The 27418-nt window shown below is 48.8% G+C and overlaps 8 protein-coding genes across 8 annotated transcripts; 5 read left to right on the top strand and 3 right to left on the bottom strand.

Moving 5' to 3' along the window:
- The first annotated feature begins 1772 nt into the window (after positions 1–1772).
- Positions 1773–4982, top strand: BDW43DRAFT_85432 (PSP1 family protein). Its single transcript, XM_032050598.1, has 3 exons — positions 1773–1805; positions 1913–4142; positions 4201–4982. Exons 2-3 carry the CDS (start codon positions 2008–2010, stop codon positions 4721–4723), a joined length of 2658 nt encoding a protein of 885 aa, XP_031900557.1. The 5' UTR covers positions 1773–1805; positions 1913–2007; the 3' UTR covers positions 4724–4982.
- Positions 4983–5957: 975 nt separating this feature from the next.
- Positions 5958–6905, top strand: BDW43DRAFT_311064 (60S ribosomal protein eL15; the record flags this gene model as incomplete). The annotated part of the gene is made up of 4 exons (XM_032047111.1): positions 5958–6044; positions 6249–6405; positions 6473–6699; positions 6765–6905. The coding sequence occupies 4 exons, from the start codon at positions 5958–5960 to the stop codon at positions 6903–6905; spliced, it is 612 nt and encodes a 203-aa protein (XP_031900556.1).
- A 595-nt stretch (positions 6906–7500) lies between these two features.
- BDW43DRAFT_275996 (HECT-type E3 ubiquitin-protein ligase) lies at positions 7501–11983 on the top strand. The gene is made up of 3 exons (XM_032041910.1): positions 7501–8557; positions 8626–10716; positions 10766–11983. The coding sequence occupies exons 1-3, from the start codon at positions 8002–8004 to the stop codon at positions 11683–11685; spliced, it is 3567 nt and encodes a 1188-aa protein (XP_031900555.1). The 5' UTR covers positions 7501–8001; the 3' UTR covers positions 11686–11983.
- Positions 11984–13439: 1456 nt separating this feature from the next.
- Positions 13440–14893, top strand: BDW43DRAFT_311062 (zinc-dependent alcohol dehydrogenase family protein; the record flags this gene model as incomplete). The annotated part of the gene is made up of 8 exons (XM_032047110.1): positions 13440–13471; positions 13532–13601; positions 13668–13736; positions 13795–13810; positions 13875–14075; positions 14131–14276; positions 14330–14642; positions 14700–14893. 8 exons carry the CDS (start codon positions 13440–13442, stop codon positions 14891–14893), a joined length of 1041 nt encoding a protein of 346 aa, XP_031900554.1.
- Positions 14894–15196: 303 nt separating this feature from the next.
- On the bottom strand, positions 15197–16722 carry BDW43DRAFT_275983 (uncharacterized protein). The gene is made up of 2 exons (XM_032041909.1): positions 16039–16722; positions 15197–15894 (listed from the first exon to the last, which is right to left on the bottom strand). Exons 1-2 carry the CDS (start codon positions 16428–16430, stop codon positions 15444–15446), a joined length of 843 nt encoding a protein of 280 aa, XP_031900553.1. The 5' UTR covers positions 16431–16722; the 3' UTR covers positions 15197–15443.
- Positions 16723–17021: 299 nt separating this feature from the next.
- Positions 17022–18519, bottom strand: BDW43DRAFT_311060 (uncharacterized protein; the record flags this gene model as incomplete). Its single annotated transcript, XM_032047109.1, has 3 exons — positions 17022–17776; positions 17837–18374; positions 18433–18519. 3 exons carry the CDS (start codon positions 18517–18519, stop codon positions 17022–17024), a joined length of 1380 nt encoding a protein of 459 aa, XP_031900552.1.
- An 865-nt stretch (positions 18520–19384) lies between these two features.
- On the top strand, positions 19385–22190 carry BDW43DRAFT_275975 (histone acetyltransferase NGG1). The gene is made up of 3 exons (XM_032041908.1): positions 19385–20263; positions 20411–20862; positions 20912–22190. The coding sequence occupies exons 1-3, from the start codon at positions 19735–19737 to the stop codon at positions 21899–21901; spliced, it is 1971 nt and encodes a 656-aa protein (XP_031900551.1). The 5' UTR covers positions 19385–19734; the 3' UTR covers positions 21902–22190.
- A 100-nt stretch (positions 22191–22290) lies between these two features.
- BDW43DRAFT_300227 (nitrogen permease regulating protein NPR2) lies at positions 22291–25943 on the bottom strand (the record flags this gene model as incomplete). The annotated part of the gene is made up of 5 exons (XM_032044858.1): positions 22291–23298; positions 23352–23488; positions 23560–23988; positions 24057–24089; positions 25118–25943. The coding sequence occupies 5 exons, from the start codon at positions 25941–25943 to the stop codon at positions 22291–22293; spliced, it is 2433 nt and encodes an 810-aa protein (XP_031900550.1).
- Positions 25944–27418: the final 1475 nt, after the last annotated feature.

The raw sequence follows: 27418 nt of genomic DNA, 5'->3' as shown, positions 1-27418 counted from the left end.
GCTCTCTCCAAAACATCTTTACGAAGCTGCTACGCCGCTTTGGACTTTCCTTCGTCACGTACCCAACCTTTTCTCGAAAATACCAACAGCCAGCGAAAAAGGGAATTAAAAGAAGATATAAAAAAAAGCCCTTTATAATCTAGCGACAATTTGTTCAATTATCTGACCTGATCTTTCAACTCGCGTGCGCCCGCCTCGAAGATGCGCTACTCTTAAGGGGATCTGCCCATAAGTCACCTACTGGAGCCACTCTGATTCCCAACGTCATCCGCCTTATGGTCACACTACCATCGACGGACCCGCGCTTTTAGACAAACCCCCCTCGTCGCGACTCGACTTCGAGTATATCAGGATTTCCCCGTGAACGAAATCACTTTGAAGTGAGCTGGGTACTATTTTTCATATATAATAAAAGGTTGGAAAAAATACCGTTCAAAAAAAGCAGGAAAAAAAAAAGAGGAAAAAAAAAGAAAGAAGCAGATCGACTATTCGCTCGGATAGGGGCCTTTCTCCTGCCGAGCTCTTTGCCTACGGCCTTTTACAAGACACCTGCGCATCGTACCGTTCGGACAGAAGCCTGGTCGCTTCTTTCAGCGCAATTTTTAACTTCTCTTTTTTGTTTGCAACGGAGATGCCCATCTGATTCAAAGACTGCTTTGTTATTTGGGATTGGATAGACTATTAAGAAAAGTTTCGCTTTCATTAGACTGGTGAGTCGAGGCATCATGCGACGGCATGCGGATAATCGCTCATGGTTGACGACAGACGCGATCACGATCTTCATCTGCTTCTAGTAACCTGTTGACACTATCACCAATATTTTACGCTTCCTATATCGGCTCCTGGTTTGATCCGAAATTGTACTTCCAAACGGTATGTACAAAGAATTTCCTATGAGTGACGTTCAAAAGTTGTTGAAATGAGTGTTTGAGCAATCAACAAAACCCCCCGGGCATTCTGCTGTATGTTTTCTTTTTCTTTTCTTTCTTTCCCCGCGATTTGATCAGGACCCAATGGGGAAGCTTTGTCATGTGGTAGAATCAACCTCTCATTCAATCAATATGCACAAAGCTTTCTGGTTAGTGGAGCGCAACAGAAATCGGTATCTGCCCTAGCTACCATATAGAATGGGGTCGGATTCACCAGGCGGCTATGGCAGAGACCCGAAACAAATCATTGTCATACAGGTATTCACCGATATGCCCTCAGTTCTGTTGGGTAATTTGCGGGAGAATGAATTAGGCACTAAATCGCGTTAAGGAGTGTTCCCCATCGGTGTCATCTGACATGCTCTATACCAATTCACTACAACTGTCAATATTGCCGCCGGCAGTTATTGGCGGTGTATACCCTTTCACTTCCTCCTTTTACTCTTTGACTCTACCACTTATCTATTTGCCTTCTTCTATGCTTCTCCACATGTGTTGCATCCTATCTTCTGATTATTATCTCTCTATATGCATCTCTTGAAGTTCTGTGTTCTGTTCTGTTCACTCCACTGCACATCTATCGTTGCAATATCTATGCAAACTGAACTGACCTTGAATGCGATAAGAGAGTTTATAAATCTCATATTGTCTTTGCCTGTTGTTTTGAAAGACTTGTCTTCAAATTTCATAGAGTGTTTCGACATCACCTGTTAACCTTACTCAGTTTCTAATCCTGGAAAGTTGACTACACACGCTCGCCTAAATTCTACCGTTAACTGCCGACTGGTGATTCGTTTTACCCATATTTGAGGGTTAAATTTAACGCTTATTCTGTTTATCGGCATATGCCCGCTGATCTTGACTCTATAAGTCCAGGTGAGTATCTAGTGTACCTCCCGGTGTGCTGCCCTGATCATACCGTCTTGTTGGGAACGTTCCTATCCACAGCCTATTGCATGCGGTTGACTAATACTTACATCTAGATCTATCTTATTCTGTTTTCGTAACTTAGAAGTCTAACAAGACTTGTCCTGTTCTACACCTTGGGAGGGAGGCTATCTCAACCTTAAGTAACATTATGGCTGCGCAAGCCAATAAGCCCGTGCAGGCGACCAAGCCCAGTACTTCTTCCACGCCAAGTGCTACCGCTTCAGCCAGGCTGGAGAAGACACATCCAGGCGTTCGCCGCTCGACCCCTGATTCAGAGGCGTTGGCGTCCTCCGATGATGACTTCGAGCATCCGCAGGCTACATCAACATCCACTGTCGCACCCGTTCCAAAACCTACTCGTCGTACCTCATGGCTCAATGAAGTCCCTACCAATATTCACCGAAAAGCTTCTCTGACCACCACTGGCCCATTATCCTCAGGCGCTTCGAACCCAACCAGTCCTGCGACTGACCAATCTGGATGGCCTAGCACGAGCCCGGTAATGAGTAGTTCAATCAACTGGAACCATGTTGGGAGTGGCACATTCCCATGGGGTACTGGCATTTGGAACACCGAGTCACGAAAAGAGCCGCCCCCTCGCCTATCTGAAATCGTCCCGTCGCCCACTATGTCTAACCCCTCTACTGCAAGTAATTATTTCAATGATGAGTTGCTGAGCCCTACAACCCGCACGACGTCTGGCGAATCGACGATCCCTTTCAATATTCCACTTCATCCGACCCCTAAGACCTATCGTTCGCAGTCGTACTCAGTGGGCCAGTTAGATCCAGAATTTCTGAATCTAGTGGGAAACAAGCCTGGGGTGGCTTATTCGGGCGCTCGCTCTCGAAATGGTGGCCAGTTCTCTGCGTTGCAACATCGTTCGTCCCGACCCAGCCTTCTTGGAGAGTTGGGCCACGACCCTGCTACCCTCGGTCGTGTTCGCGAGGATGATGACGGGGAGGAGGGAAGCCCCAATGACTCGGACCATAGTCTCAGTAATTACACCAGCAACCAGGCCCGCACCATTGAACAACTTTCGAGAGAAAACGCCCTTCTGCGTCAGGCCGCCGGGCAGATAGACAACAGCTTCCGAGACCGTGCTATGTCATCTGCTTCAGCGACCAGTGGATACGTCGTTGGCGCAGGCGCTCATAACTTGCATCGCATCCGCGGCAGTGTTCCGGAAGAATCAGACCTGGCGGTGGAAGACCTTGACGAAGTAGGCGACATCCCTGGTTACAGCAGTATCCACGGCAGTGCCAGAAGGAGATTTTCCGAACACTCGGCTAATCTAGAGAAACAATTCCCAAACCTCGCTGCATTGGAAAATCGAGCTCTGGACAATGCGAGAAAGGCTCATTGGCAGTCTTCCCTCGGCTTTGGCAGTATGGCTGACATCCCTCAGAGTCGACGACACTCATTTGCTGATATCCCAATTCGACACGGTTCCATATCTGGCGAATCGCAGGTAGCTGCAACCTCCAGGCCTGGGATTGGAGACCGGGAGGATAGCTATGCTGGTGTCACTGAACCTTCCCTTTCAAATGCGCAAGGCCAGAATCGTGAGTATTATCATGTTCATATGGCCCCTCGTCCCGAGGAGCATGAGATGGAAACGGAGTATTTACGAGCTCGTCGATTTGCAGAATCCTACTTTGCTCGAGACCAAGCTCTTCGTGCCGCTGAAGCTCCTTCGGCAGTGCCTACTTCCCTTCACCACGCATATACAATGCCGAATGCCTATGCCCGTCATCAAGCTGGCCTCGCGCATCCACACCAGAACCAGCTTCTTTACATTGTGACGTTCAAATGCCATCGTGCGGATGTTTTCTACATCCAAGAAGACACCGGCCTTCAGGTGAAACCTGGTGATTTAGTCATCGTCGAAGCCGACCGTGGCACCGACCTTGGGACCATCCAACACGCCAACGTTTCCATGCAAAGAGCTCGTGAACTAAAACAACAGTATGCCGAAGAACATTACAAATGGTTGATGATGTTTTCTAGACAAGGTCAGACCGGAGCTGCCAACGTTATCAGTTCCTCGGGGGGGCTGAACAACCGCAGCACCATTGGTGGCATGGGTCCTCATGGCTCCCATGGGGTGCAAGAGTCTGCTGCAGATATAAAGCCGAAGTTGATCAAGAGACTGGCACAAAACCATGAGATTTTGACATTGCGCGACAAGGAAGGTAACGAGGCAAAGGCCAAGCGGGTTTGTCAACAGAAAGTCGCAGAACATCGGCTCAACATGGAAATACTTGATGCGGAATTTCAAATGTAAGCACCTTATTGAAGATACCTATTGATGTCCCTTGATGCTAATAGTTTTCTATAGGGACTGGAAGAAGCTCACTTTCTATTACTTCGCGGATTCCTACATCAACTTCAACTCTCTCGTGACTGATTTATTCAAGATCTACAAGACTCGGATTTGGATGTCAGCCATCAATCCAGCTTCATTTGTGACGCCCCCAACTGCTGGGTTGCAGGCCCCAAACCCTCTGGGCTACAATGCAGAGTCTCAATCAGACCGTTCTCACCACACAGAACACAGAACATACGGCCACGCTCGCGACGGAGTCGATAGAGAAGCTATTGCCAATCAGATGGGAGCTTTGCGTAACGTCTACACAGAGTCCTACCAACCTTTCGGGCAGGCTTCCCGCCAGCCAGAATCAGGTTTGGGTGCGCTCGCTACCGGGGACCCGTTTTCTCCCTATCCACCAACAGCGTACGGTGGCTTGGAGTCTAGTTATGTCGATTATGCAACAAGTCCTGGCACAACCGCTGGTCCTCGTATTCACCAGAACCCAGCGGATTGGGCAGGTCGCTTTCAGGGACTGTCGCTCAACTCCTAAGTCTGGTCCCAAGGCTTCCTATCTGCGAGACTATATGCTTCATGACGTCGAGAACAGGTGTGAGTCTTATAGAAGCAGTTTGTCCGGATGACGACTTCACAACATTTCATTCATGTCCAGGGCGCTGGTTGGTTGCAACTGGAGCCTCATCTGCTGCATCAAATAAATGGTTCGAGATTCTTTTCTCTGGGGCTCGGTAGACGAAACAAATACATTGCAAACCAGCTATTCGTCACGTCTGTCCTTCCAATACTTTTTCATTGCCCTCCCTTTTTCATGTCACAATTGTCTCGTCTAGCTAAAGCTTCGATTGATTCTCTATGCTCGTCTTGTATCACTTTCCCCTTAATCCCTGCCACTCTTTACCTACCTTATTCCCCTTCGTGTGCAATGTGAGGTTTCTTTTATTTCCTTTTGCTTCTTCCTAAAGAGATTAGAAAATGCATGTCACGGATCAACGGCGATAATGATCTGTCGCTAGTGCTGATACCTAATAGACTTCCAGCTTCACGACCTGATGGCTCGGTTATTTGAAAATGTTTTTAATTCTGCACCCAGAAGTTGGCGCGGTGCCAATTTTTGCACCTGCAAATGTTCTTTTCATTCCTCTTTAACTGCTGTATTATCCTGCCTCTGTTTGTGTTCTAAATTCGTAGTAGTGGTCGAGGCGATGTTTATTTGAAATGCTTCTTATTCCTGCCAGCCTCATTAAGAGCATGAAGAATAGGTCTTTAAAATACAAGGGGATAATAAATACATGATTTGACGGTTAGATACCTTCAATATTTCCTATTGGGCCATATGCATCCACTCGAGGAAGGTGATAGGAGAACTATCCCAAAGCAAACAAATGTGCTGCCTTGAGGCCTTAGGGTTACTACAGGTGCCTTGGAGTAGAAAAGTAATAACGCTGAAAGATTTTTTTTTTTCGGCGCGATTTATTCCTTGGCAGATCATTGACGCCTTAGGCATACGGAAACGGCTTACCTGGACGCTGGTTGGTGGATGCGGAAGATCTCGCCTAATTTCCTAGCGTCCCACACACAACCTCGTTGAAGAGATCTCGTTCCTTCAACATCTCAGCAGCGACTTCGACGACAACAGACGACCTGCCACAGCCGACAAGGTATGTCTCTAATACCCATGTTCTTCTGATATTGTCAGATGATTTCAAGAATTGTTTTGGAATTTTTGAGGACCCCCAATCGTTTTCTTCGACGCTGACAGTTGCAAGATGGGTGCCCTCAAGTACGTGGAAGAAATCCAGAAGAAGAAGCAGTCCGACGTGATTCGCTTCCTTCTCCGTGTCCGTTGCTGGGAGGTGAGAATTTCCCCCTCAATATCGATTGTTTAACATCCCGCCGGATGCTCGTGTGCTATGCCATAAGATACCTTTTCTTGATCAGAGGGTGTTGCTAGGCGGCTCGATACGATCTTTCTTTCGCCGGCGGATGGATGTGGCACACAAGGCTCCGTGTGTCTTGCTATACACTCGTTGAACTTTGCTGAGAGTGCATCAATATAGCTCCGTCAACTGAACGCTATCCACCGTGCTTCCCGTCCTTCTCGCCCCGACAAGGCTCGTCGTCTCGGATACAAGGCCAAGCAGGGCTATGTTGTCTATCGTATCCGTGTGAGACGCGGTGGCCGCAAGAGGCCCGCTCCTAAGGGTGCCACCTACGGTATGCAAAACTTTTCGATCATTAACAAGGTGAAAAAAGACCATTGCTAAGCAGGTTCCGATTGTAGGCAAGCCCACCAACCAGGGTATCAACCAGCTCAAGTACCAGCGTGCTCTCCGTGCTACCGCTGAGGAGCGTGTTGGCCGCCGTTGCGCCAACTTGCGTGTCCTGAACTCCTACTGGATCAACCAGGATTCCACCTACAAGTACTTTGAGGTCATCCTTGTTGACCCCCAGCACAAGGCCATCCGTCGCGATGCCCGCATCAACTGGATCTGCAACGCTGTCCACAAGGTTGGTTTTCTACGGCTAAATGTTTTGAAGGGAACCATTACTGATATAGCCGTTTTTCCAAATAGCACCGCGAGGCTCGTGGTCTCACCGCCACTGGCAAGAAGTCCCGTGGTATCAACAAGGGTCACCGTTACAACAACACCAAGGCTGGCCGTCGCCACACCTGGAAGCTCCAGAACACCCAGAGCTACTGGAGATACCGTTAAATGTAGTTGGCTGGATAGCTGGGGTTGTGTGTCGTGGAAAAAATCTCATTCTGAGGATGTGTTTATCTCGATCAAAACTCGCTTCTATGACTATATCCTTGCAATGGGTGCGAGCATAATGCAACAGATCTTTCGGATCGGATGTTAGCAAAAATCTTTTCACTGGTTCATCTTTATATTCCCCTAACGAAGTATGATTTCTGTTCAACCGCATGAAGCACCTTGTAGACCATGTAATCTGCTCACGCAGAGACTGACCTCGGACGCTGCGTTGGTGACATAGAATATATGGATGGGATGAGGTTGAACACTAGATCGATGGAATGATGGTTCTTTTCGAGGTGAAATCCCCGAAAATTACCTAAGGCGGAAAAATTCGAGTGCGATGTTTCAAACAAGAGACAGGTTTAATTGCACGCTGACACCCATCCAATTAACCTGAGATTCGATATCTCCAGCGGGGATTGACCGTTAGGGCGAGGGAGTTTTATCATTATGGAGACCTTTCAACTTTATAGAAGCCTAAAATAGTAGCATCAGCGTCACATTGGCGCCTGACTAACTGTTCTGGCGTTCATGGGCCGACCACTCATTGGGCCAAGTTGGCGTGGGCAGGGTGCCTAAGGCGCTCTGCTCCTCCGGATTGTGACTTACAACTAAGTCACGGTTTCACCTTCAATTGTGGTCCATGCCACCTCCCTAATCCGTCTTTCTCCCCTTCCAATTGCTTTCTGCTGGAACGGTGCTACATAAACTCCCCCCCCAATTCCTGTTTGCTCCTTAACGTCCGGTTGTCAAGAAATTGAAATACGAACACGATTTTTTTTAACCTTCCCTTTCCCATGCCTAGAGTGCTAGTGCCTCGGTGCCTAAGTTAGTTGCCAGTGGTTTATTTCTCGGCAGGATCCGGTCCCGGTTACCTACTGCTTCTTAATACTTTACTTGAGCTGAACCCCTGCTGCATCTTTTCGAATCACATCTCCAGGTGACAACTTAAGATACTGTCATCCTCTATTCCACCGGTACCTCGTTCGTTTCCATTGCCGGGATCGAATCAACTAGACTATAAGAGTCTTAAATATACAAATGCGCCCATATGCCGTCGCGGACCACACGTAATCCATCCCACCCTCCAACGTCACTTTCAAATGTCGTCGATTTGAATGCGCCCCTCCCTCCTTTGCCGATAGAGAGGGGCGCCCCGTCTATGCTGTCTCAAGATGCTCAGCTTCTGCCCACCATGGTCGCAAACCCGGCAACCTCGCCGCCACACCATTTCCAACATCGAGGTCATTCTCGTTCGATCAGTCATCCGTTCCCGTCACCGTTTTCCGGTAGAAGACGAAATAGGTCGATATCCAAGCATGACTTTCTAGATTCCGATGATGACGACGAGGTCACCTACCTACCCGATCCCCTTTCCAGCAGTCCTCGGAAAGGCGTACCGCGTTCATCGCCTGGGGAGGAGTTGACAATGGGGAAGTGCATGACATGCAACTGCACTGTTCGGTGGCCTCGGAACCTCAAGGTCTTTCGATGTACAGAATGCCTCACCGTCAACGATCTGGAACTGTACAGAGGGTCTACCGAGTCGAGCGGGCATGCTCATCCAGGGAAGGACGATAAACCACTACCAACGATTCCCAGGAAAGGTGCGCTTTCTAGCGTTATATGTTTTCCAATGTTTACCTGTCATCTAACCTCAGTCTGCATTGTTTAGCTATTCCATTATCCGTCGAACGAACGAAGGCTATCATTGATGAATGCGTTTCGAGCTATCTTCGACAACTCTTGGATGGACCTGGGCCACGAGCCTCCCCGGCGGCAACCCAGATAGACAAGCACACTAGTGGGCAAGATGAAGATCTATCGGAATCTCTGGGTAAATCATCTGGCTACCTAACCGAACCCCGACAGATGGACCCTCGCGGCCGTAGTGCATCCGCATCCAGTAGGTCTGGAAAGCTGGATGGGATGAACGGTACTGCAAATTACCTGAAACCTAGTCCTACCCCATTCTCGCTACAAACAGAAGGGAGAGGTTCTCATATGAGGATCCGGGACGCACAGAACAGGCCAAAAAGAGACCGCTCGCCACGGGAAGTAGGGCGACCATGCGACTATGCAGTCAGGGATAGGCCAAGTCGCCCGTATATATTTAGGGCATTGGAAGAGTACATAATCACTTCATTCAAGGGGTGTGAATGCCTCAACAGTTCTTTCTCCACGACACAACAAGCACCACCGCCTGCAAGTGAGAACAGCCCTCCAAAGCAAAAACCGGACAACAGTGTCACGCATGCACACTCAGTATTTGAACCGGACGCGAAGACTCTCCTCCTTGGCGATTTGGCTGAAAATTCTTCTTGGTGGATGAATGATAGTGAGCAAGCTTCGCCTCATCATCCGAAAGAGAAAACGACTAGTTCTACGAGGACTGTCAGCTCCAGGAGTCCGCGCATTAACTGGGCTGAACTTGCACACTGGTATCAGTTGATCTTGACGGCAGGAACGTCATGGGTCGAACAATGGTCAGGGTTGAAGCCTTTGGACATGCGCGGGGAAGAGGCTTACGCAAGGAATAAGAAGTGGGATGCCGCCGACATGAGCCTAGTTGAAAGGGATTTCGTGGAGTCGCGTTTGCATCTGCATAGAACGCTGTTGAAGGCTACTGAGAATTTATTAAAGCGACCCCGGCGGCCGTTGAAAAAACCGGAGGATGTCAGATTCCTCTTGATACTACTGGTAAATCCCTTGATATACTCGTCGAGTCAACACCTGGTGTTTCATCCTGCAGCCGCTTCTGCAGCCAATAGTAACAGAAGACCTTCAAATCCGAACAATACCAGCCATAGACTAGTGCCTCCCGATATCAAATCTTCCCCCAGGCATCGGAGCGGAGGCCCTGGCCACCACTCTGGTATCGTGAAGCGGATTATGGGTCTGTTGGCCAACTTGCCGAATGACTGTCATCATTATCTCGTTTCTTGGTTTTCACGGTTTTCGGCAGGGCAGTTTGAGAAGCTTGTTGATCTCGTCGGCAGCTTCGTGACGTATCGTCTGACTCGCCAACATGGGCGGAAGCGCAGCGAATCGGCACAGCACGACGACGATTTAGTTCCAAGTTTTTCTAGCGCTGCCGGTAATACGCCAGCTGAATTGCACGCCGCCATTAATGGAAGAAGCACCAATAAACAAGCCAACGACAAAAGCGAACAGCCAGTTGTCTATAGTGACGACTGGCAGCTTCGAGCGGCAGCGCGAGTGATGTCACTACTTTTCACTGCCAACAATGCGAACGTTACTCGAAAGCCGGACGGGATACTCGGTCAAGATGCGGCGGCGTCTGCAACCAAATCCCAAGGATACCGACGAGGGCAGATTGTTCCAGTCAGCGCGTTTTATAATACGTTGCTAGACTATTCGGACCTTGTGGCAGATTTTGAAGCTTGGGAGTCTAAAACCACGAAGTTCTCTTTTTGCCAATACCCGTTCTTCCTCAGTATCTGGGCCAAGATCCATATACTTGAGCACGATGCACGCCGGCAAATGGAAGTTAAAGCCCGCGAGGCCTTCTTTAATAGTATATTGAGTCGGAAAGCGATTAGCCAGTATCTCGTGTTGAGGGTTCGTCGCGACTGTTTGGTCGATGACAGTCTCCGAGGTGTTAGCGAGGTTGTAGGTTCCAGTCAAGAAGAGATCAAGAAGGGCCTTCGCATTGATTTTGTGGGCGAAGAGGGTGTCGACGCAGGCGGCCTTCGCAAGGAATGGTTCCTACTACTTGTCAGGGAGATCTTTGACCCTCACCACGGTAACTCGGTCGTTGACCTTGATCCAATCTTATGCTGATGTGTCTACAGGACTCTTTATCTACGACGAGGACTCTCAGTTTTGCTATTTCAACCCGTACTGTTTTGAATCCTCGGAGCAGTTCTTCTTGGTCGGAGTTTTACTGGGCCTAGCCATCTACAACTCGACAATTCTTGACATTAACCTACCTCCTTTCGCATTTAAAAAGCTTTTGGCTTCCGCGCCACAGACGTCTGGACCGCAACCTTCAACAACGCGGTCAACTTACAAATGTAGCCTTGATGACTTGGCTGAGTATCGACCCACGCTTGCTAAGGGTCTCCGGGCCCTTCTCGAATTCGAAGGAGATGTTGCGGAAACCTTCTGTTATGACTTTGTTGCTCCTATGGATCGTTATGGCGAGGTAGTTGCGGTGCCGCTCTGCTCTGGGGGCGAGAAACGACCGGTTACCAATGCAAACCGACGGGAATTCGTGGACTTGTATGTCCATTATCTGTTGGATACAGCTGTTACCAGACAGTATGAGCCCTTCAAACGAGGATTCTTCACTGTTTGTGGCGGTAATGCGTTGTCTCTCTTCCGTCCCGAGGAGATTGAACTTCTAGTGCGCGGCTCAGACGAACCGTTGGACGTGGCATCGCTACGGGCAGTTGCCACGTATGACAACTGGTCTGAACCCCGTCCTGAGACGGTGCCGGTCGTGCAATGGTTCTGGCAATTCCTTGAGCACACCCAGCCGCAGGCACAGCGGAAAATACTATCGTTTATCACGGGCAGTGACCGTATCCCGGCCATGGGGGCAACCAGTCTCACCATTCGGGTGGCCTGTCTAGGCGATGAGTCGTGGCGATTCCCAACCGCACGTACATGTTTTAATATGTTGGGATTGTATCGGTATACTACACGGGAACAATTAGAGCGAATGCTCTGGGGAGCAGTGCTCAACAGTGAGGGGTTTGGCCTCAAATAGACATGTCACTGGGCTGGTATCCCAGGGACGACTGGTTCTGACGCTGTGATGACCATATCCATATCCGGGGAGTTTTTATCCTCATGGGGTAAAAAGAATATGCATAGTATTTTCTTTCATAGTCGGCTTATTTGCCTTTTTGATCTTATTCTTTTGGGATTCCCCACTGTACAGTATAGATAGGTAGGATGAACTACTAGTTCCTAGGAGGATGTGAAACATAGACCTGGGCAGAACCGAAGTATCCTTGTCCATGGCTGTATTTCCGGCTTTGTTTGGTGCTTTCGATACATGGAGCCACTAGAAGTGAATATATAATTCTATACCTCGCATAATGTTCAAGTCCTTTTCTTGTTTTCTTTTCTTTTCTTTTCTAACCCCCATATTTTGTCTCGTAGCCAGAAGGTATACGTTTGTCCTCGGCGATAACAATTTACCCCAGTTGGCGAGCATCATTGACTGCTGAAAGAAAAATTGGGAGACTCAGAGGTAGGAATCAGCTCTGGGTAGCATGATTCTGTACACTATACCTTTGGTTGAACTCCGAGCTCTATTCAAGACTTTCTTTCTTGGCTAGCAAGCCGGATAACATATTGAGCCCTCATGCACACTCTGTACTATTTCGATGCTTGCAAAGTATCGTATCACCTGACCCCCTCTACGTAGGCCATGAAAACAGTGAGGGATAATTCCCGTAGAAGTTCAGTGACAGCAAGGTCCGACCCAAGTCAGAAAAAAAAAGTGGAGCAAGCCGCGAACTTTGGCCGGTTGGATTTCCGAAGGTACACCCCATTCACGTTCTCATAGATTGAATGATACCAGCGATTGCGGTCAAGAAAGTTTCTGACATCAGGTTCCATCCCAGGCCCTTCAGGAACCTGACTGTCTCGATTGGATGGTTCCTGAAGAGCCTCTTCTCTTCCGTAATTGCCTTGCTTGGGGTATGTTGAGGTTATTTGCGAGACGCGAAGTGGGGGGCAGTGAAGTCATCACACGATGACTCGAGTCTAGTGTTGTGGTGCTTGCCGCATGTAAATTATTTTAGACCAAGTGTGGGTCTCAATTCTGGGTGATTCTATGAAGTCATTTCTCAGTCCTCTCTCTTGGGCTTCTCTTTTTCCATTGTGTACTGTACGTACTACTAGTAGTACGTACACGACCACCAGTTCAGTAGGGAATGACTAGACTCAGGGAAACAAACTTGTTGCATTAGTAGGAAGGTATCAATCAGTACTGTACTGTTACCTGGATTTATGCTTTGACTTGTGTAAACTCGGAAGGGAGAGAATCCTAAGATACCGCTAGGACGGATTGGTGCAACCTTTTGTTGCTCTAGAGGCGGTCTCGTTCAAGTCAACTGATGCGGCCCCACTGGCCTAGATCCAACTGGGATTGGCCGGAGCACTGTGAACCTGGTATAGTAACATGTACTAGTAGTAGAGAAAGAGAGGTACTTGTATGGACCAAACCGGAGAACCTGACAGGACGCTTCGGCATACGGACTTCATTCCCCTCAGTTCCCCTCCATCAGCACATTCAAATACCCCCTCTCCTCGCTCTTTCTCTCCTGCTTGTTTTCTTCCTTCATTATCTTCCGATCAATCTATCAATCAATTATCACATTCTCACTTCTCTTACTTACCTGTATCTCTACTCCCCCAGTATCCTTGTAGGACCCCCTCCCCTTGGCAATCAACCAACTGCATACTAGTTAGTCAATTGCTGACTCCTTTTAGAGGTATCACCCATCCAAAATGCCTCTTCCTCAGTCCATGAAGGCTCTCCGGTAATGACTGCCTACCCGGACTCTTGCTCATCCAACTGTTCAACCGCTAATCCATATCAGATATGAGAAGCCCGAGCAACATGCTGTTGTTGACGTTCCTCTTCCCGAGCTCCGTGACAATGATGTCTTGGTATGTGCCAGTTGTCCATGGTAGCTGAAATATCCAGGATGGTCGTGTGCTGACAGATTACTATAGATCAAGGTCAAGGCTTGCGGTGTTTGCGGTACAGACCTGCACATCCATGAGGGTCAATTCATTGCCAAGGTATGTTTTGTGCTGTTGAACGTGCCAGCTCTTGGACTCTGTGCTGACAATGTTTTAGTTCCCCTTGGTTCCTGGTATGCAACCACTCCACATCGCCATGTTCCATCGAGGTAACTTCATACTGATATGTGTGGTCAGGTCACGAAACTGTTGGTGTCGTCGCGGCTGTTGGCCCTAAGGTCAAGGGCTTCGAAGTCGGTGAGCGGGTCGTCGCGGACAACTCGGAGCTGTGTGGTGAATGCTTCTACTGCCGCCGTGGAGATGAATTGTTTTGTGAACACTTCGAGGCTCACGGTGTTACTATGAACGGTGGCTTTGCCGAGTACTGCGCTTATCCTGGTAAGTAGCGACAGAGCCTGACAATTACGGTCATGGCATCGCTGACTTCTGGTAGCTGGCAGGGTATTCAAGATCAAGAACCTCTCTGATGTCGATGCCACCCTCCTCGAGCCCGCCTCATGCGCTGCTCATGGTCTAGACAAGATCGCTCCTAAGATGGGCTCTTCCGTCTTGCTGTTCGGTGCTGGTCCCACAGGTCTTGTAAGTCAAACTAGATCCGAAGTTCTGTCCCACATTTGTCTAACACGCAGCAGATCCTTGCTCAGTTGCTCCGCCAGTGCGGTGCGTGCCGTGTTGTCGTGGCCGCTCCCGAAGGTCTGAAGATGGATCTGGCCAAGTCTCTTGATGCTGGTGATGAATATGTCGCTCTGTCCCGTCAGGACCCTAGCGCACAGTTCGAGAAACTGAAGAAGGAGAACCCCTACGGATTCGACATCGTTGTCGAAGCCACTGGCAGTGTAAAGATCCTGGAGGACTCCATCAACTATGTTCGCCGCGGTGGTAAGCTGGTCGTGTACGGCGTGTACAACAACGAGGCCCGCGTCTCCTGGCCTCCCAGCAAGATCTGTAAGTAACACTTCCTCTCCATGCAGTGTACAGTACAACCACTAACACAGAGTCCAGTCGGCGATGAGATTACTATCATCGGAAGTTTCTCCGAGACATACAAGTTCCCTGCTGCCATCGATTACCTTGACTCTGGCAAGGTAAAGGTCAAGGGTATCGTGAACAAGGTGTTCAATATCAATGAGTGGGAGCAATGCCTAGAGGCGATGAAGAACAAGTCTGCAATCAAGGCGGCTATTACTTTTGACTAGATTCTTGTATATATAGATACCACTGAGTTATGATTAATGAATGATTATATGTGATGTGATTGATGTACCATCTTATATAGTTCTCGGGGTTGAGGACCCTGAGAGCAACCCCCAAGGTACTGATCGTAACATGAAACATGACGTTACCACATAGTGACTTCAAGTAAGATTCCAAGTTTTGAAGTCGTCAACCCTTACGTCAACTGTATGATTGTTTTCACTTCTTCTTTCTTTATCACGACCTACAGTTTAAAAAGCATATCTTATTAAATGTTGATGAGGTATACCCAAATAATTTTTTTCAAGAAACAACGATCTACACAAATTTGGACATTTGTTAAGAGGGACTTATCAACAAATCAACTAGATTTTGTCTCCCGACTTTGTTAATGATAAGTCAATGGTACATACATGTAGTTGTATAGACAAGCCAACTACCATGCAATCCAAACCCGGTGCCCCATATGAAAACTCAAAACACATTGTACATACATAGCCCTGGAAGTAACCTTGATAAAAAGAGAAAGAACAAAAAGAAAAAGGAATCAACTCAAGCAAACTTATCATGCTTCCCCCTAACCCTAACATCAAGCACCTCCTCATGAAAATTACCCTCCCTCCTCGCCCTCTTCAACCTCCTCACCTCATCCTCATTCAACCTCCTCCCCACAATCTCCTCCAACTCCTTCCGACTAATCTTCTCCTTCGCCTTAGTCTCCTTACTCGCCTGAATCCGCGGCTTAAACCGCGCCTGCATCCTAATCCTCATAGTCGTCTCAAACGACAGAGCAGTCGCATCCCCCCGAACCTCAATCATACTCCCACTAGCCGCCTTACTCGACTTCGTCTCCTTAACCGTAAGAAAAGCTTCCTTATCCCCCCCACCTACTTGCAAACTAAACGATCCCGGAATCTCCGATGGAATGACAACAAACGACTCCTGATGCGAAATAGCCGATGACGCGGCACTCGGAATTCCATAACTGTCGCAACTCAGATATCTGTCTCACCCATCAGCCATCCCATACCAAACCAAATCGATCTCCCAACCCTCCCCCCTTCCTTCTCAAGGGGACGCCAAAAGAAGGGGGAAAAAAATACCAAAACAAGGGCTATTCTCCAGATAGGAAAGGGGGAAAAAATACCTCCCATGATGCCCCTTAAAACTAAACCCTTCCGTCCCCGCAACCCTCGTCGCAACCCACACCTGCCGCACATCATGCGGCTCCGCCGTCCCCGCGTCCCCCTCGATCAAATTCTCGATCTCGCTCGCGAAAACCTTGCCATTGGCGTCGCTGGCGATGCAGGTTGGCGGGTCGGAGGGGAGGACGATGATGACTGGGCCGGCGATATCGGAGGGCGCGTCTGCTGAGACCCAGCTTTGGTCTTCGGTGGTGTGGTCGTCGGAGGTCGTCGGTTCTTGGGGGTCGGAGGCGGAGGTGGAGGGTTGTTTGGGGGGTTTAGTGGTGGGGTATGGAGTGCTGCGTTTTTTAGGTTTCTTGGGCTTGTCGCCTTTGAAGGTTAGGGGTTTGACCATTTTTTTGTTTTGGGGGGAGGTTGTGGTGCTTGGAGTTGGAGTGTTGGAGAATGGTTGAATTTTGGGTGGATAAGGTTAGTTAATTGGTGGTTTTCTTTTATCTTATCGATAAGCGTGGTTATCGATTACCGGTTTGCAGTGACGTATGTTGTTGTGTTGTCCATTGGTTTTGAATTTGGGTATGGGAATTTTTTTAATTGTATTTTTTCTTTTGGCGCTGTTTGGTCTATTTAGATTCTATTGGCAATGTCGTTCTTGGGGTAGACTGTTACAATGGTATTCCGTGTGCAGCACATCGTAGTATCAGTCGGTTCAAATGACATATTCCGCCGAGTTATATTCACTTGTACTACATACAACACAGAGTCTATTGAAAAAAGGATGATGCGGAAATTGCTCATAATTTGGAATTCATCTTTTAATTCCTTAAAAGGCAAGAAAAGGACAGGAAAGAATATCGTACACATAACCTAAACTAATAGCCAAAACTTTTTACGTATGGCCTAAAAGAGTAAATACAAATCATATCGGGTATCATAAAACAATTTCCATCGAATGCAACCACAAGTTAAATCCTCAGAAAATCCCAACTTAAACCGTCCTCCGTATCATGTAATCGCGATGAACTACTCGGTTGGTGATAGGCACCGGATAATATCCTGGCGGCAGAACACTTTTCTTGCACATCGGGCACAGGCAGCTATTCAGTGACAGAGATGCGTCGATGCACTCGACGTGGAAAATATGACCACATGTTAGTTCGCGGATGGTAGAGACATGTGGAATGAAGTCGTCTAGACAGATTGCGCATGTGGTTTGCGAGTGACTTAGTCTCTTTAGCTTAGGAGGAGTGTCTTTTGTGCAGGTACTGATTGACGATTGAGATTGGGAAGATGGTGTGCCGGGGGCGATGATGTCGGCTTGGGTTGACAATTCTCTGTCTCCCGACTCTTCTTTTCCAGAATCTTCTATTGTGTCCTCTGCTTTAACGTCCGTGGGAGTATCTGGACTTGAGTTCGTTCCTTCGTCTTTGGCTTCGACTTCATGAGTCTCGTCGGATCGCAAGCAGCTCTTGTCGTTTGCCTCGGAAATATCGCTCAATGCGCCCCAATCCGGATATGTGTAGATAGGTAATGTGTCCAGAACCTCCCGTGGGACTTTCATTAGATGGAGACCCAGCATTTCCATGTCCACTTCTCCAGATTCGATTCTACGCTGCAGACTCTCCCGACGTCTCTTCTGTACGAGCTGGTAACAAAGTAGAACAATCATGCTGAGAACCAAGATTGTACCTAGGATGGCAAGGATGAATCCCCAGAGGCTAGGCATCTTATTTTGACCCCTCTCTAGAGACCATTTGTTAGAATCTGTCACGAATAAGAATGATTTGGAATTCATAGTCGTACCAAAATCAATGAGACTAAACAGCCGGATGTCAGGTTCACCTGGCATGGATGCGGATTCATTGTGGCCATTGTGCGCATGGCTTGTGTTTCCCGAATACCACGCCAGCTGATGCATCAAGGTCACACCCGCCGGACCAGGGATGGCGTACACGGGGAGGATATTTCGACTCTTCCAATCCCCACCGTTACTCAATGACCATGTCGGGTCTTCGGCTGGTGGCGGTTTACTGTTATTGCTTGCAGGCAAGAAGAACACCAGCGCATCGGAACCGGCGCGCTGCGAGGCGTCTAGGAACGACTGCGCACACTCGGCGGTCACCCACGGCGCAAGACCAATAGTAGGAAATCGAAATCGCTCCACGTCGGAATATCGGGTGACATTGGTGGGTATGAGCGGAGCGGTAAGATTGTTGCACGAATTCTCAGCGTCGAGACTAGGAACGAACAAGAGCCCTCGGATTGGGGCATTTCCTGGAGCATTTTGGGTAGACAATGTTTGGACCGCACCATCCACGACAAAATGGAAGGTCGCGCTGTCCTGTGGTTTATTGTGAGATTCCACTATTAGATAACATGCGAGGCTCATAGAGACCTACATTGGTTGATGGAGTAGTATTTGTCGCCCCGGCAAAAAGTGTGGCAGCTGTAGTGAGCGATTTTGCTGCAGCAGCGGGCGGAGACATCTTTAGGTTTCACTTCTTGCATATACTGGGGCAGCTAGATTTGGCTCCAAATAACGGTATAGAAGATAATAGCACAGCGTTTTCGAAAGTGACAGTCATGTAGATCATGTACATGGTGAGGCATCAAAAACTGCTTCACAACGAAGTAAACTGGAGCCTCAGAGCTGAAATAAACAGGACATCTTGATTAAATGGCGCGGTCGAGACAGATCCTAAAGCGCAGCGGCTGAATCAGGAAGAATGTACCTAAGGATCACTTCGATGAATTCAAAAGGAATGTTTGAGACAGGCCGCATGGATGGACCTGAGGATCGCTGCACTGCCTGGGTGCCTTCCGATAAAGGTGGCTGCGCCAAAGAGAAAAAAAAATTTTCGCCCTGTTCTGGTATTGTTTTGATTCGCCCTTCGAATTCAGCCCTTTCCTGGTCTTCCAGTTGCCGTTCGCAGTTGAACTGCATGACGTTTTCGGATATCTCCGCCGCCAGTGTGACGAGCATTCACATAATCCACAGAAAAAGGGGGGAAAAGGAAAAGAGGAAAGAAAAATGGAAGCAATGCATTTCGCCACCTGAAATGAGCCAGTGAAGAGATCCATCTCGTATAGATAAGAATGCGGCCATCTATGTAGTATGTATGTATGTTAGCATGTATGTACATCCCTAGCAAAGGGCATAGGGCAGGCTAAGCCACCTGATTTGCATTAACCGTGGCTTAGTTTGCGAACGGGACTACTTCAAATTTATACCCATAATGCTCATAGGAGGATGGCTGGAGTCTGGAACATCTCTTGGTCACAGGACAAGCATTGATATGGTAGCACTATATACGTTGAATTCATAGTGAATTGCAGTTCACTTTGAAAGGGCGATGGGCTCCACTTGCTATATTTGGCGATCGATTGATCGTCCTGGGCCATTATCTCATCACGTGAAACCATGTGACCTCACGTGCCAAGCCTGGGGAAACATCGTGATATCCCGATGATAATAGAGCTCTGGAGAGAACAGTCATAGCCTATGATAAGGCTAGCCTGAATGAACAGTGACCAACTACCCAAGTGCTTTTTATCGCACAATACACCTCGAGTGAACAATACAACCAAAGCCCGTAAAGGAAACACCTAACATGGGATATTAAAGCTATCCAAAACAAAAGTACAACTACACAGAGCCTAGTCGCAAACCCGGTCGCTTTCCCAGAGACTTTTCATCCCAAATGCCGTCAGCAAATAAAGGAAAAGGCAAAGGCCGTGAAGCGCGCCCCTCCCGAAGCCGAAACACCACGCCCAGTTCCAGTTTCAGTGCCCCAACCGCTGCCCCAGTGTCCAGCTACCTCGACAATGATGTCTCGAAACTGCTCGTACCGGTGACCGCGCAATATGGAGAGCTCTTGGATCGAATGGGAGGGGTTGGTCCCATTCCCGACTCGAAGTCTCTCGAGACATTGATGGAACATTTGAAGACTCTCAGCCAGCTGGCAGAAGCTCGCTGCGATGCATGCGACGCTGGCATTAGAGAGCTATCTCAAAAGCGAAAACAAGTGGTGGAGGAGCCTGAATACGATGGCGACCGTCCGAAGATGAAACGTGAGGCGGAAGATGAGGAAGATGACTCGAAAGCTCTTAAGGGAGGGAAATTGAAGAAGCGCAAAGAACGGGGCAGCAGTTCAAAGGAGGATCGCCCGTTAGCCCACGGTGCTCACGAACTTTCTCGCCAAGATGGTGCCGAAACCAAAGTGGAGGGTGGTAGGTTGATACTCATCAAATTCACTTTTACCGCAGTTCAGTATTGTCACTCACAGACCGACTCCCCATCTTTTGGCACTGCTTTGTGACAATCACAGTTCCTGTCTCCCCGAAATAGCACCACAAGCTAACTTCTAACTGCTCTAGCCGCATCTCCTGTGTCTAAAAAGTCAAAGAGCACCTCGTCCTTGTCTCCCCCAGAACCTAACTCTCCTCAAAACAACGTTGCCAAGGAATCATCGCAAGCTCCTGGATCACCGATGTCGGATGATAGCTCAGACTCGCATCAGCCCGAACCTGCTCCAGCTATACCTCAAATCCAAGTATTCGGACCCAACCCTGTAAAATTCGACGATCCGACTATATACCACATACGTGATGTCACACCGGATATGACCGATGAAGATAAGAAGGAGATTTACAGCGTTACTCGTTTCCCATCTAGCGATCTCAGTCATATGATGGCTGGGATAGCTCCAGATCGCGATTTTAGCAATTCCAAGCCTACGAACCAGGTCAGCGCGAATACATTCCTAGCCTATGTCGATGCCTACGTCCGTCCATTAATGGAGGAGGATATTGCTTTTCTCAAAGAGAAGGTTTGTTACCTTAGTTGATACCAAATGTGCCCCTGACTGACTCGTACAGGGTGATCGAGCAACTCCATTTATCATGCCACGGCGTGGGAAGAAGCATTATAGTGAGACATGGGCTGAGGAGGATGGATTGATGAATGTCGACCAAACAAATGGCAACCGGGAACGTCTGCCTCTAAACCAGGGACGCGGGAACATTGACCAGGTGACGGACGAAACTATTGAGACAGATAAGGTGTCTGTTGGTCCATTGGTTAGCCGCCTTTACTCTCTATTGCGATATGAGCACCGTGCTCCCCACGATGAAAATCCTGGCGCCAACGGAACGGTCAACGGGGAATTGCCCAACAGCTCTTCTTCACTCGGTGACGCAATGGAACTCGACCACCCAGTTGGCGACTCAGAGAGCAAACCCCAAGCTTCCGCAACATCGTTCCCGGACGCTTCACCAAGCGGCTTCAAGGTGCCTGCCGCTAAGCTAGACCACGCCCAACTTGACGAGCGCCTCAAAGCCGAACTTCGTCACGTGGGCTTCCTTGGCCCTGACGACAACCCCGATTACGATGCACATTATGACGATGACATCGCGCAACGACTCCGTCTCCTCCAGAGCGAACTAAAGAAGCAAATGATCGTCAACAGTGCCCGAAAAGCGAGGCTTTTGGAAATCGCTCGTGAGCGCATGGCATACCAGGAGTACATGACCATCCACGACGACCTTGACTCGCAGGTACAACAGGCCTACCTCAAGCGGACCCGGACATTGGGCAAGAGCAAGAAAGGCTCCCAGGCTAAGCATAGGCCAGGAGGAGCTGGCGGTGGCAGCCACGTCGTCAGTGCCGCTGGTGTGGGCCGTCCCGCTATCGGGGACGTTGCTCGAACTCTCATGGACCGACGCAAGCGTTGGCGTGATTGCATCGGGCCGATTTTCAAGGATTGCAAGACTTCCGTACCGGGGATAAACGAATCGGTCTTTGACACGTCAGTCATGGCCGAGTATGAGAAAGCAGAACTTGAAGGCTGGGATGAGGAACAGGAGTGATCGATCCTCGTTTCCCTCCCCATACGAACGTTTCATGTAATAGGTCTTTTTTTTTTCTACCTTCGTGTATATGCATTTTTCCTTTCACTCCATCTTTTGTGTTTTGTTTCTTTCTCCGTTCATGTTAGCTCTACAATGTTGATTTGAACTGGAGATTGGGTATGGTTGAGGTCGTAGGTTTGTTTTGAGCGTCGATCATGGAGGTTTTGTGTGTTTGGCGTTGGGGTTTACACTAGAGAGCGGGCATATAATTCGGCCGCAAAGCTATCATTAGTCACGAGATCAAGAATTTTTACCAGTCTATTGCCTTTATTTATTGGGTATCATTAAATACTTGGTAAAGAAATGGGTAATGAAATAGTGATGCGAGTTTGATCAGAGAGTAAAGGTCACCGGTGTATGATCAACACCTCTCCCGGGTATCGTTTTAATCTAGTGGTCAACTCCTTCTCACTGATTTCCAGCTCGGTGCAGATCTGATCAAAAGAGTGCATCCCATCCAGGTACTTTGACAAGGTCTTTTCATCGATATAATCATCGTCATCCTCATCTTCAATCAGCGTTCCGGGCCGACTTCCGCTGTACGCAGAGGTGGAAGGTCCATCATGCGGGTGCGTGGCGATGGGCGCAGGGTCGTCGCCTACACTCGATGCATATGGACTATTTGTCCCTGTTCCGGGCCCTCTGGATGACTGGCCACTGTTTGTGTGACCGTGGTGATAATGATGATGGTGATGATGTGACTTCAAGGGCGGAGCAGGAAATCCTGTCGCGTAGGCGTATTTGTGCACGCGGTAAAGGAAGCCTTTGATGATGCCGAAGGTGATGAACCGGCGAATGTCAATGTAGGCTAGCTGTCGGCTATGGTGCATGTACCATTGCTTGATACTCTGGCCTTGCTTGAGGCTGGCGTAGAGCTCGACTAGTCCGACTCCGTCAACGACCTCCCTTTCCGGCTGGTCTTCAGCTGTCGTTGCTGTGCTACCTGGGGCTGTAATGGTAGGGACTGGACTAGGGCTCCTGGGGCTGACACTGCCATTGCTGCTTGCTATATCGACGCTGGTAGAAGTGCCTGTGACGGGTTCACCGAGTGGCGGCCACACAGCGTCTGGGTTATAGGTTCGGGTAGAATTCGTGAGGGTTGATGCGGCAGCAGGCGATGCGAAGAGAGTGTTGACGTAGCGAGCACATTCTCGTTGCATATTCTCGTCCGAGGCAATTGTCGTACTGAATTGAGCTGTGGGAGCATAAATGGATGAGAAGGAAAATATGTCGAGGAGGAAGAGACAGTCGTAGTAGAGCAAGTGGCGGATTGCACGGCAAGTGAGAGAGAAGTCTGTATCGGCGAGGATGGAAATTATCCGGATGCTATTAACGCCGTTGATGTGAGGGACGATCTAGCATCCTGTCAGCACTGCACGGGGGCTATAATATGCGTCTGGAAATATACCCGCTGCATAGTCAGATCCCAATTCTCATCCATAAATGCTTGATATCGGACAGTAAATAGTGGAACGTGCCATGCTTTGACAGCCGGAGGAACCGGATAGACGGGAAATAGCTTAATATTTAAGGTGTTCAACTCATCTGCGTTACTCGAGTTAGCAATTGATCCTTCTTTCCCCTTTCTCCCTAGATGGGTGTAGAATGGTGCATACCGATGGGAATCATGCATTCGCAGTAATTGTTTAAATCCTCCATCAATGTCTCACACAAGCTATAAACCTTTCCCTCTCCACTCTTGGAGTGATCCCGGGACAAGAATTGGCCTTGCTCTTCTAACCCATGCATCAAATCTGCAAGTTTCTGGACCACGCTCTTGTACGTGCTGAAGTCTTCTTCCTCCGCTAGCACCAGACAAAAATTAAAGATGAATTCGTTGCGGTCATAGCGAGGCGACTTCATGCAGATTGGGTATCCAAGGATCCGGTACCCATTAGTACAGACCTGCATCAAGTTTCCGCATAGCTCTTGACGGGGGATCACGAAGAATGAGATGTCGGAGAAAGTCAGGAAGAGATGTTGTGACGGGGCGGCCGCGGAGGGAACAATGGCGCCATCTGGGACCTGATGGACGACCTTGGGCCCTAAAAAGAAGTAATGGTTAACTTGCTCCCTTGTCTGAGCGTCTAGCGAGTTTGAACGATTGGCTTACCCTCCTGGGTGTCGAATTTACTGTAGAAGATCGCTTTGATCATGGTGGATGTAGGAGGGATGAGTGGAAGGGAGAGTTAGCAAATGCTATAGAAAACCCCAGGACATCATCTTAGGAATGTGATTGCCCCATAACAAAGGCGCATACTTTGTTACCGGCGAAAGGAAATCAGAACAGCACTGATAATTGTGGTGTCCGGGAGGGAGTGGAGAGGGAAGATCGCGGGGAGCTTTTAAAAGTGGAGACTGCGTTGAAGCTCCAATGCCCCCGTGACAAAAATACCTAACGCTCTCACACCCGTTACGGGGAATTGAATTTCACACATAGATACGATAGCGAAAATTTCCTCACGCGTTCTAGGACTAAGGGATGACCAGACTAGGAACAAGTTTCGTTGGCTAATTATTAGTCCAAATAGTACACAATACCACTACAAATGGAGTCGATCGGTATGCTGCCGCTAATGAACCGCGCCCTATGAATAACTTTAGCATTTCTAAGATAGGGCCAGGATATCGTACCGAAGTAGTTCCGCATGCGAGCACAATCGGGGAAGAGGTTCATGATGAGATCGAATGACCGGAGAAAGATAGGATGCAACAGAAATTTTGCAGGTAAAATACTACGGCGATTAGGAATGCATCTCGGCGAAGTGCCTTCGTAAAGTAAAAAACACCAATGGCCATTTTATGCAATGCTCAAACAAGATCGACATAGACAGGAGGGGTATTAGAGGAATCGACGGGAGGGCTAAACGCAAAGAAATCTATAACAATCAGCGGTCGGGGGTAGTGAGAGAAAGAACATAATCGCGGTCCATAGTAATGATCGAATAGAGTATTACGCCCCCGGGCAGATGAAGAGAGAGAGTATGAGACCGCCGCTGATGCGCCGTAAATGCACCTAGATAGGACATATGCCTGCCTGCTAAAACCTGGGAAACCGCAAGGAGACACGAAGAAAGGAATCAAACCGAGCATCATTCTGTATGGGGTCTTATCGCGCTGCCCCTGACGGAGTATGGGAGGGGCGTCGAATAGAAGCGCTCGGCGCAAGCATACTGGACGTCGGTGAAAGAATGATTCGTTCGGAGAGCGACACGGACCGTCTAGCACCTGTCCTACCAAGATATGGCATCTCATACAAGAAATCCAATGGTTGCCCCCTCCGGATTGCATTGATTACATCTGCGTAGCTTCCCCGCTCGCCAGCTTCCTTCAGCCACTGCTCCCAGTCCTCATCCAGGGGAACATTGGCGCCTTGTTCGCGGGCGGCACTTGCTGCAAGAAGACGATGGTTCAGTTCCACGCCACAGCTCTCCATTTCATCATCGCTTGAGTCATCCTCAACCTTCTGTGGTAGAACACAGTCCACACCGCGGTCATCAATGGCATCATTCACAGGGATGAAGTGCTCGCGCGTTTCGACCTGGAGCTCTGGTTCTCTGACCCGTTCCGGACCATCGTCGAAATGAACTTCCACAGAAGGCAGCGGGGATGGCGACGCTGGTCGGACCCCATTGGCGGTCGTGTCTTGTACCTTAACGCCCTCTTCTTTCTCGTAACGCTGGCGTGCCGATTTGGTACCCTCCCAGCGGCACAGCGAGGATATCTCGGCCTCTGTTAAACCGAGGTCGTCGAAGACCCTGAATAGCCGGCGATGCCACGGGAAGCGACTAAGCCTCATGCGATGCGGACCGTACGAATAATCGAGGCCAGGGTATTGAGCTTCCACAGTGTCGAGCGATCCATAGAAGGTGGAAGTCTCAATCCGAACTTCGGGGACCAGGTTACGGGTGATGTGAGCGGAGAAAGTCGCCGGATCGCTCGTACGCGGGCGCGGAAAGGTTGCGTTATGCACAATCTGAGCCAAAGAGGGTTTATGCATGGTGGGCGACCCGTCCGACTGTATGCGGATGTAGCGTATGTGATAGAAGTAGGTGATGGTTGAACTGTCTCAAATGTCTGATAGCGATCAAGGTTGGAGAAGTAGTTGAAGATAGGGGATCGGATGGAGTAACACGGCTTAAAGGATTGATAAGTCGAACAAGAAAAGTAAAAGTGAGAAGTGAGGTTGGGGGAGAAGAGGGGGGAAACAAAAGGAAAAGAGTTGGACAGGGACCAAGAGGGAGAGCCTGCTAGGTTTAGGAGAAAACAAATAGAACCGGGAAGGGCAAGTGTGAAATGAAGTAAGAGATTCCAAATTCCTCACTGCCCTGTTTGCGGAAGGGGAGCGAGAGTACGGAGATCACCAATTCAATAGTAGGAAAATGACGGACTAATCGCGATCTAGAAATTCCAGATCTCACTAGGGTTTCAGGTGGCTGATGGCGTCGTCAGGAGAACTTCAAATCGGAAACGACAAATGCGGGAGCCTCCAATGAACAAACGGAGAGATCAATGGGCGTATGTCCAGCGCATCCAACAGTGCAGTAGTGGTGGTGATGTGTCAATAGTTATTGCACATGGATTGGTCGGGAATGATGATGAATAGGTAAGGTTATCCCTTCTGTCCCGTCACTCTCTTGAACCGTCCTTTTTTTTCTTTTATTTTTTTGGTTCATTCACTTGCCAACCCCTAGACAGAAACTGAAATAATATGAAACTGAAGCTTTGGCCTCAGGCACGAGTCGCAGCCCAAAGCGAAAAATCTCCGTCTCCTGGATTTTAGAAGACAGAAATACCCATAATGGAGGGAAAGAGGGCAATCGAGGAGGATAATGATTATAACTACGGTAAATAAATTGTCGAAACCGTGGAAGACAAATTAGAAGAAACGGGAAGAGGGGAAAAAAGGAGCAGAGGAGTCTATTTTATATGGGAATTGAATTCTCTTCTGGTAATGAACAATCTTGATGTCTGCTGACAACAACATCATGCATGCGTGGAACAGCGCATAAGGAACAACTGCGTGGAGTATCGCTGACTAGTAACTGTGAGTGAGTTAGCCAACTTTAATCTCGGGACAACAGAATGCTGCTTCTCCATCCAAGAAGACTGCGTTGGCGAGCGGGTCGCTCATCCACTCGCCTCACGCTTGTCGCCTGCAAGGCCACTTGGTCGACGATCCGACTCCGGTGGTCTAGGTCTCAGGCAGGGACCCATGTACTGTAGGTGCTGGGGGGGGGGGGGGGGCGCGCGGGAGAGGCAACTTAAAGGGGAGGAGGACGCTATTGATAGAAAAAGGTCTAGACATTAGTTGTTGCTGCTGGTTTAAGAAAAACATGTCAGTCTGGTCTTGTTATTACTAAGTCACCGCTTCGATTAGTTGACCAAGTGGATGGATAAGGACATTTAAGTAGTTCCATGAATCATGATGCTGTCTATCCTCTTATTGGTTCAGCAGGAGAAAAAAACCAATTA

The sequence above is a fragment of the Aspergillus alliaceus genome (assembly GCF_009176365.1).
Source record: "Aspergillus alliaceus strain CBS 536.65 unplaced genomic scaffold BDW43scaffold_21, whole genome shotgun sequence".
In the NCBI taxonomy this organism is placed as follows: domain Eukaryota; kingdom Fungi; phylum Ascomycota; class Eurotiomycetes; order Eurotiales; family Aspergillaceae; genus Aspergillus; species Aspergillus alliaceus.
The sequence above is the reverse complement of the archived record's forward strand: the minus strand, read 5'-3'. Positions and strand labels throughout refer to the sequence as shown.